Raw genomic sequence first — 9,511 nt, 5'->3', positions numbered from 1 at the left:
CACACTGGAACTAAACCAGGACTTGACAAGACTAGTATATGTTCCTCTGTGTCCCAGATTCCAGTCCAAATTCATTTTTCTCCCTCCAAAAATACTTTGAAAGGAAATGGAAGATAATTTGTATTTTACCAGAATTGTAATTTTTTGTCATTGTAAATTGTAATTTACATTACCTTCATTAATTAGCAACCATTTTGAATGTGCCTGAATGTACAGTACTGTATTATCAAAGGAATGGACACACTTTCTCATGCTATTGAATGAGAAGGTGCGTCCAGATTTTTGACTGATTGGATATCGAAAGACTAAATATTATTTTACTTGGAACCTATTGAATATTGTTTCGCTTAAGCTCAATTACTGTTTAGGAACTTCACCAGAAAGTCCATAATATTATGGTAACTGCTGTATGCCCCAACTGAGACGTCAGCAATGTGTCTATAAGGATATTGGTTTCCTTTCATAAAGCTTTTTGCTCGATGGCCTGAGACAATCTGATTAACAAAAAGGAAATAAAAATCCATGGGGGGGGTGATCAATCTGATTTGACTAGTAGAAAGACAACTAAATTTTAGAAACTTCTGTTTTGATGTTATTGCCATACAGGTATTTGATCTATAAAAATAAAGAAAGGGTGCCTTTGAATTTCTCATCAGTGGGTAAGTTATTGTATTAAAAGTGGGGTGACAAAAATACATTAAAATCTACATAGAAAGGATCTTGTGTGCAAACCTCTACAATTCTGATCTTGTTCAGGGTCACAGGGAACTGGAGCCGGCCTCAAGATTCGAATCCCGAACTATGAGGGGAACGTGCTAACCACTCATCCACCTTGCATGCTAACATCATGGAACGTGGCTTGATTGCATTGATGCATTGGCTTGTTACTGAGTTGTGGATCACGAGTGACCGAAGACTATATTTTATGTTATCAGAAAGATTGTTGATAGATCACAAAGTACACTATCTACACAGAGAAAAAAATATATAGCTCTCAGTATACTCTGATACAATTTGACAAGAAGAACAATAACCCGTTGCTGAATTAATAATTATCTGTAAGTTTTATTTACAATGATTATTAAAATCTAATAAGATAAAAATATAAATATCTATTTTTATAGCCAAAATTTGGGATAAGTGTTTTTTTATTAGTTACAATTGGAGTATTGTTTGGCAAATCCTTTTCTGACGGAATAAGAAAGGAAGCAATCTGGTCTTTGTGGGTTTTTTATTTAAAAAAAAAAAAAAATTCTTTGCAAAGAGAGGAAAAGGTACAAGTCTTACGAGTTCTCACCCCTGACTGAAGTCTAAGCAAACAATCACCTCCGTTATACAGAAGTGAGAGAGACAGAGAAACAAAGGTCATCGTGTGCATCCCCCAAGGCCTGGCGGTGTAGGAGGGAGGCGGCTGCTCTTGTTGTCTTATCAATAATTTGCCCTACACATAGTTTTGTCAGAAAGCTTCTGTACTTGTTCACATCTAAATCTACCACTCAACCACATTTCCAGACCTTTGACAGTTTGATCGAAAGGTTCCAAATCCTTGACTTGCGTGATGAGCGTGCATACAGGCCATGGCGACGGAGCGCATTACTCACTGTTTTCCCAACTCTTCTGATTATACTTTGCACTCCTCTGTCAGGAATGTTTGAGGAGCACCTCAAATTTATGGTGGTATGATTAGCTTTCCACTTATGTATTATGGCCCCAACCGTGCTCACTGCAACATTCAGAAGCTTAAATGCGCCTGTAACCAATGCCATCGTTATATTTTGCAACAATTAGTTTGCGATGGTACCACGGTGGACGACTGGTTAGAGCGTCTGCCTCACAGCTCTGAGGACCGGGGTTCAATCCCCGGCCCCGCCTGTGTGGAGTTTGCATGTTCTCCCCGTGCCTGTGTGGGTTTTCGCCGGGCACTCTGGTTTCCTCCCACCTCCCAAAAATGTGTGTGGTAGGTTAATTGACAACTATAAACTGCCCGTAGGTGTGAATGTGAGTGCGAATGGTTGTTTGTTTTTATGTGCCCTGCGATTGGCTGGCAACCAGTTCAGGGTGTACCCCGCCTCCTGCCCGATGACAGCTGGGATAGCCTCCAGCACTCCCGCGACCATAGTGAGGAGAAGCGGCTCAGAAAATCGATGGATGGATAGTTTGTGATGGTCTTGAGACAGCTCTTTGGTCTTACCCATCATGAGATGTGTCTTGACTCACAGCTTGGCAATGAGACCTTTTTTTTAGGCCATCAATTAGCACTGAACCAGCTGATACTCATTTGCACTGACAAGGGGCTGGATTGCTGTTTGATTATTGATAGATTTTAGGTGTTGTCTTGGCTTTCCATGCCTTTTTGCGCCTCCTTTTCTTCTTGTGTTCAATACATTTTCCCTGTTTCATTTCAAATTATTACGCACAACTTAATTTCTGATCTTACTTTTTCTACTTTCTTTGTATGTATGGATGACTTGGTTTCTACCCAACATCTGGTACAAATTTCATGTCAATAGCACCTTTGGAAATGTATTTGGTGAGAGAAATGGTGACGTGTTAAATATTTATTTCAGCCGCTGTATAACTACTGTATGTCAGGTTAAAAATGAACATTAAATAGCCTCAACAGAGGAACCGTCTTTGACGAGCAATATTTGCACGGCATATGAAAACTTCACAAAAGCAGCCTCATTGTGTCTTACGTGATAGGGTTAAAGGTGCGTTTATTTCAGTGGTGTGTATACAATCATGAGTTAACCAAGCTTGAAAGCCCAAAAACTCTCCTTGGTACAGGTTAAACCTCTTTAACTAAAGCTGTCAGCTTATTGGCATCTGCCTTGTGCTGATAACTGCTCAGGTGTCCTCTATACTCTTTAGAAGTCGTGGATAAAGCTGCTAAAAGCTTTTCGCAAAGGCATCGTGAAATGCGGCCCAATGTTTTTACTCATCTCTTTGAAGAGCCTTAAAATTCAGCTCAGGATTTGGTTTGCAAAAAGCCAGTCTACAAGCTCCTGTGTTTACCTCTTCTACACGTCAGCACAACGCATGAAGTTGAAGTAGTTGTCCTTGAAGGTAGCTCACCGGTTATCTGTCATCGTTGTTTAGTTTGTGTTACACTGGAAGATGATTGAGGGTGCTTGCACGGTTGGAGAAGCAGACAGAGGAGGACATGCTGACAGGCCAAACAGGAGGGAGAGGAGTATGTTGTCAAACTACAGTATATCTCTGCTGCCTACATGCTGACTGAGTAGCACAATCCTCTACACAACCTCAGGTCATTGTTGAAAGAGTAGGGAGGAAGGGACATGGGACAAGAATGATCCCAACAAAATGCATTACGTTGTTGTTGGTGCACTTTTCACATAAAGATGCAGACATTGCAAGAGCTTTTTATTGGTGAAAGGGTGCTGTGTTTGTTTAATTTTATTTTTTTTTAATTCCACTTTGCACATTTAGCCATTCATTTTGCTCATGCTAGATAAGTCCACTGATGGATTGCTGAGACGCGTTTAGGCAGCAGTAGGAACAATTTGGTATTTTGCTCCTGGTCTTCCCCTAGAGTGGAAGGTATAATTCATTTTACTTTATCACTGTGGTGAATCAAATCAAACACACCGTTAAGTAAATACATGAATATTTCATTCATGGTCAGAATCTAAAGAAGCCGATCTGTCTACGTACCTATCTATCTACCTATGTGTCTGTCTACCTGCCTGCCTGTCTGTCTCTCTCTGTATCTATGTATATATATGTATATATATATATATATATATATATATATATATATATATATATTATATTTGAAAAAAATGTATTATTATTTCATATGTACTGGTGAATTGCATTTTGGTGAATGCTTCGGGCCAAGTATTCAAGAATGACCCTGAATGTAGTTACAAGTATTGATCAGTAGAAGGCGCACTTTTCACATTCTGCGGGACTGCATGTTACAATTCATCTGCATATGTCAACCATATGTACATCCACACCGACACCGGAATTTATTATTATAAGGAAAGTTCGCCGCAGAGGTCCTGAATGGAGTTGAATTATTTCAACAAACTTGATGCAATCATGTATACAATACATGGTATCCAAAAGCAAGGTGTGCTGCCTTCTGACTTACCCCCCCGCCCCCCCCTCCCCCGCGTGAAAAAAAACATCACTTTGGGCCTCACTACCTTAATGCCACAAATTTAAAATAATCTATCTATCTATCTATCTATCTATCTATCTATCTATCTGTAGTGGACGGAAATTTTGATCTGGAGTATCCAATGCTTTAACTTGAAGATGTGTCTTGTTTTCCAATCTTTGCAAGTTGAGTCAACTCCCCGGGTGGGCTGGGTACTTTTAAGGCAGGGCAGGTGAGGAGCTTAAATCGAGAAAGTGACTTCTCTCGCAGGTGGGCTCCCCCAAATGTTTGCTCACGGACGCTGCGCAAGGACTTGGAAGCATTTGTGGCCCCCTTGTTTTTAGAAGGCGCGTCAGAGAGCAGCTGAGAGGAGTTTAACATTTCAGACGTCTGGCGGTAGGCTGCGAAGTTTCCACCTTAAAACACCGTTACAGTTGCAGGCTGGATCAGACAACACTTCAGTGCGTGGTTTTAGAAGGACTTGGTGCTGAAGGACCACACTGTTCACGCGTCAACCAAGTCCAGGGAACTGCATTTTCCCCCCTTCAGGTTAAGCCCTTTTTTCAACAGTTATTGTGTTAAATTGCACGCAGATTGCAGATGCAATTGAATTGGTGGAGCGCGTGCGTAAAATAGTGTAGACTCTAATCCGTTGTTTTACAACAATTCACTAATAAGTGACTTAACTACATTGCATGCACTACGTTTGATATGTACATGTTTAGAATGTAAAATATATTCCGATGTAGGTTTTGCTTTCTGTGCGTACAAACCTCGGCGTTAAGGATCAATTCGTCATATTGATAAGGTACTGTGGTTACTCGAAACTTGTCACACAGATGTCCGCTCAATTGGAAGGAAGCCGGCAGCTGGAAACAATAGGAAAATTCGATGCAGCAAAATATGAAGAGTTTTTTGTCGTGACAAGTGCCGATGGACGCTTGGGGGTGACGGACAGCCCGGCGCTGACCTGCGGGGACAGCAGAGAGAAGAAATCGTTGCAGCAGGAGAAACCGCTCAAGATGAGCCGAAGTCCCAAATGCGCCCGCTGTCGGAACCACGGCGTGGTTTCGTGCTTGAAAGGTCACAAACGCTTGTGCCGCTGGAGGGACTGCGGCTGCGCTTGCTGCCTGCTGGTGGTGCAGCGGCAGCGCGTCATGGCCGCGCAGGTCGCACTGAGGAGGCACCAGGCTGCGGAGGTGAGGGACGCACTCTTTTGGATGTGGCGTCCATTGACAGGAAAATAATAGACCGATAGTTCTTTACTATGAATCGGAACACAACAAATATTAGCTGGAAAAGCTGCACTCAGTCTCTAAGATGATGCTTTTATCCAAACGTTTTTCAATAGAAAGAATTCCTGATTATTTTGTACAGTGTTAGATAAAACGCGACGACATAGGGCCATCTGCAAAATGTATTGACGTTCACAAATATATTTGAGCATGTGTTTGTCATGTTTGGTTGGGATAGAAACAGCTGCATCAGTCTGTATTTTGATTAGCTACCTGAAACACCTTAATTAAGGATCTAATGCAATTCTGGCTCCCTCCAAAATATGGGCTGTGAGTTCGATTCCAAGCCCTTGTGATGGGGTTCTTGAGCAAGATACTGTGACTTTTGGTCTGTAAGGCAGCAGTGATTTATGCTCTCAATTCATTCTCTACGTCAAAATGTCTAACTCTTTATTGCGTCGTGTCTTCCAGGGTAAGAGAGGTGTCAAATGTCCAACTTCCTCACAGAGAACTTTGTTTCAGCGCTCTCCTGAGGCAGCAGAGCCAAGTATGCTGCGGACCAAGAGCCTCCTGCAAGGTAAATTTGAATCGAATCCACCTCTTTCATTTGTCAAGGAGTTTAAATTGAGGATGTAGTTGTTGCTATGGCGACCAAAATAAAGTGAGGACTACCAAACAGCAGTTATCCCCAATTTTATCTGACATGAAGTATGTCAAGTTTGCAGGCATAAAGTCTAATCAGTCAGACAGGGTAGATAAATCATAATGCATTGTAATGACTTCATGATATGTAACTGACTTATATGAATACATATACTGTATATAACCTTAATCTGCATTTGTGGAAAATGTGCAGGGCTGACACCACAGGAGTGTAACGGTTCCTGTTGCTTAAAGCAGACACAGTGTGACCATGCACGTGTTCCAAGCGCCAGCATTAGTGCCCGCATGAGGAAAAGACGAACGTTTGCTGACAAGGAGCTGGAGAACGTGATGCTGGAGCGGGAGCTCAGACAGAGAGAGTTCCAGAATGACCTTTCCTTTTCCTACTCCACCTTCCTCCCCACACTTCATCCGATGCCTCTACCCATCACGCCTAGCTTGCAGTCGTTCAACAAAGTCCCTTCATCTGCAGGGACATCTAGCTTTGGGTCTGGGTGTAACCGATGTAAGCCACTGCAAGACTGTGACTTCCATTTCTATCACTGGTTCCATTTTAAGAACACATCATGCACAAAAAGTGAGTTCCAGCTCTGCAAAAGCTCAGGGTTAAATAGAGATAAGAAGGATGAGGTGAAGCATGGCTGGAATTGCTGCGAGAAGAAAGATACATCAGAGCTGATACCTTCGCCTTCACGACAAACTCTCAAACACCGTGGTAGCACTTTGTTGTGTCAGGACCTCATCAAAGCTCAGTCAAAACCAAGAGAAATTCAAGACTCAAATGTCACATGCTCTATTTTTGTATCAGATCAGGGGATCCTGGACTTGGCAAATGTCAGAGCCCCCAGCAGGACCTTGGATCCGTTAGCGCTGACAGCTAGAGGCCGGTGTGCCGACACTCCTGCTGCCCAGACGCATCCTGGTGAAGACTCTGTCGAGAGCCTTCCTGGCAGCTCAGGCAGCACTCCAGCTGTGAAGCTGCTACCTTTCTCAGTGGAGGCTCTGCTAAGGGCCTGACAAGCCAATGGAAAGTACTTGGCTTTGGTTATGTGCAGGGATCACCTTGACATGTGAACTCAGAAACGGTTAGTTGTATTACACTGACAGAAGCTGGTTTTTATTCAAACTAGAATGGCATTCAGCAGAGTGCAGACCTCCGCCTCTGCTGAGCAAAAAAAAAAAAATGCATCTGTACCAAATACTCTCATGTTTTCCTTGGTCCGAGACCCACCCCTCTACAAAGTGTCACGGGAAAAAAATGAATCTTAACAATCCTGCTCATTAACAAACACACGACAACATGGGCAATACAATTGTGGTACATCAAAATCGGTTTTGCCGTATTTTAAATTGTATTAGAATTATAATAATTAGACAATCTTTGCATTGTCTGCTATCATGTTTAGTATCATCATCATTAATAATTTATATCATGTCAAGTTAAATTACTCTTACCTGTCTGTAAATATTCATCCACCAAACAAAGTGTGAACAAAACTTTAAGTTTTGAGTGCTTGGGCTTGTGTCTTTTGCAGTGCTCTTACATACTGTGTTATGTGTGAGAGGGAAATTTCTCTGTGTGTTTGTGTGCATCTGTTTTTGTGTGGCAGTGGCATATGCTTTGTTTGCTTGCTTTTATTGTGAAAAGCACTTTGTGCTACATTTTAGTGTATGAAAAGGGCTATAGATACCAAGTCTGATTGATTGACTGATTGATTACTTCATATATACTGTACAAGGTGAGTCAGAAAAGTTCCAGGACCGGGGTCATAAAAGATATCTTTCAAGGCCAAACTACAAACTTCAATGTGGGCCAGACAATCAACCAGCACATTTACAAAGAGATCCTGCAGCGTTTGCTTCATTCGGTGCGACAGACGAAAGTAGAGCTGTGGCAGAGAAGACCATTGCCGTGGTGGAACAACCTTCCTACTCACCCAACCTGGCTCCATGTGATTTTTTTCAAGTTCCAAGTTCAAGGGGGTCATCAAGGCGACCTGTTTTGAAGAAATAGGTGACATCAAGTTGGCCGTGAGGATGGAGCTGTGGAGGATCCTGGTAAAATCCTTCCAGGAGTGCTTGACAGTGAAGACTGGGCAAGGGCATAGACTCCAGAAGGATTACGTTTCAAACCCAAACTTGTAGTCTGGGTTTGAAATATATCTTTTGTGACACCAATTCTGAAACTTTTCTGACACACCTCGAAAAATCATTCTTAGTGTCGCAATCATACTGATGAGGGAAGATGGTAAATTTGCCCAAAAGATGATGTCAGTGTTGCCAAGGCAACATTTGTTTTGTATGCTGAACCTGGCCCAGGCAGTTTGTTTGAAGATGCATTTGATATAGATCCGCTTTTTACTTTTTTCTCTTTTTTTTTTCTACGCTACTCTGTAATCTCTGAGATGGAGTTCAGATACAGTTAACAACTCTGGACCTTGTGGCGTCAACACAGGTGATAGCGCTCTCTTTGTTCGCTCGTATCTACCATCGCATCGGAATGTTTTTCTATCTCCTCACAGATGAGCTGAGGGCTGGCTGGTACAAAGAAAGAAGTGGCTGTGACTTTGAAAGCACTGACTACATGAAATTGTGTTGCATTGTATATTATCAACATAGACTTGTCCAAAAATGCACAATATCTTTCTTTTCTTTGGTGAAAGCACACATTTTCATCTTCTGTGATTAAAAGATAAGCATACATCACAAAGGGACGATAATGACTTTTTGTGCAAAATAAGACAGAGGAGGATAGAAAATAAATTTTCTCTCCAAGGCTCATTCATTGCTGTGTGTCCTTAGAGAGGATGTTTGGCATCTTATTGGAGACTCTCTTCACTAAAACGCACAGCACATTTCTTCATTCTTCATAGAATTGTACTAGGGACAGAAAGATTAGCTTTAACGCTTTACATTCCTTGAAAGTATTTCCATCTGTAATGACCAGTGGAATAATATTTTCTTTTGTGGGCCATGGAAAGACTTTGCTGAGTGAAGGCCATGGTGCTGACAAAGCACTTTCAACAAGATGAAACATGTTTTTGGATCAGAAACGCCACACTCTGGCTCGCAACCCAGCTCGTTTCCTTGCCCTCCACCTGTAGTCGCCCACTCAACTCCTGCAGTTCGAGCTCTCTTTGTGAGTGACTCATTTCCACTTCAGCTGGATTGATTTCACTCTGTCCAGGGTAGAAAAGCTTTATTTTGGCATCACTCTCTGTTGCTGATCTTCAAATATTGTATTTAGATTGACTATAATAATAATTTTGGGAACTGAGACTAGCAATGAATAGAAATAGAGAGCCTCCTCTTCCAAAACTGTTCAAGGTCGCGCTCACTCAGTGGCCCAATCCATATGTTATGACAAGTATTTAGAATTATTATGCCCAAAAATATCTCTAAAATATATTTCCTAGTATTCATGGGTGGTGTATGATACAGTAGTGGTGACCGACCAGTCCACGGTATAGTTCACCTTTGGCCT

General features: G+C 41.9%; 1 protein-coding gene across 1 annotated transcript; it reads left to right on the top strand.

Annotated features, from left to right (window-relative positions):
* Positions 1-4,592: 4,592 nt before the first annotated feature.
* dmrt2b (doublesex and mab-3 related transcription factor 2b) lies at positions 4,593-7,211 on the top strand. The gene is made up of 4 exons (XM_061684154.1): positions 4,593-4,678; positions 4,969-5,328; positions 5,836-5,941; positions 6,221-7,211. The coding sequence occupies exons 2-4, from the start codon at positions 4,969-4,971 to the stop codon at positions 7,042-7,044; spliced, it is 1,290 nt and encodes a 429-aa protein (XP_061540138.1). The 5' UTR covers positions 4,593-4,678; the 3' UTR covers positions 7,045-7,211.
* The last annotated feature ends 2,300 nt before the right edge of the window (positions 7,212-9,511 follow it).

Source organism: Phycodurus eques, chromosome 8 (genome assembly GCF_024500275.1).
Source record: "Phycodurus eques isolate BA_2022a chromosome 8, UOR_Pequ_1.1, whole genome shotgun sequence".
In the NCBI taxonomy this organism is placed as follows: Eukaryota; Metazoa; Chordata; class Actinopteri; order Syngnathiformes; family Syngnathidae; genus Phycodurus; species Phycodurus eques.
This window is presented reverse-complemented; position numbering and strand designations above follow the sequence as displayed.

Coding starts and splice junctions, on each gene's coding strand:
- dmrt2b (XM_061684154.1), top strand. CDS start 4,969: ATGTCCGCTCAATTGGAAGGAAGCCGGCAGCTGGAAACAATAGGAAAA. Junction 5,329..5,835: donor GGAGGCACCAGGCTGCGGAG/GTGAGGGACGCA, acceptor CGTGTCTTCCAG/GGTAAGAGAGGTGTCAAATG. Junction 5,942..6,220: donor GACCAAGAGCCTCCTGCAAG/GTAAATTTGAAT, acceptor GAAAATGTGCAG/GGCTGACACCACAGGAGTGT.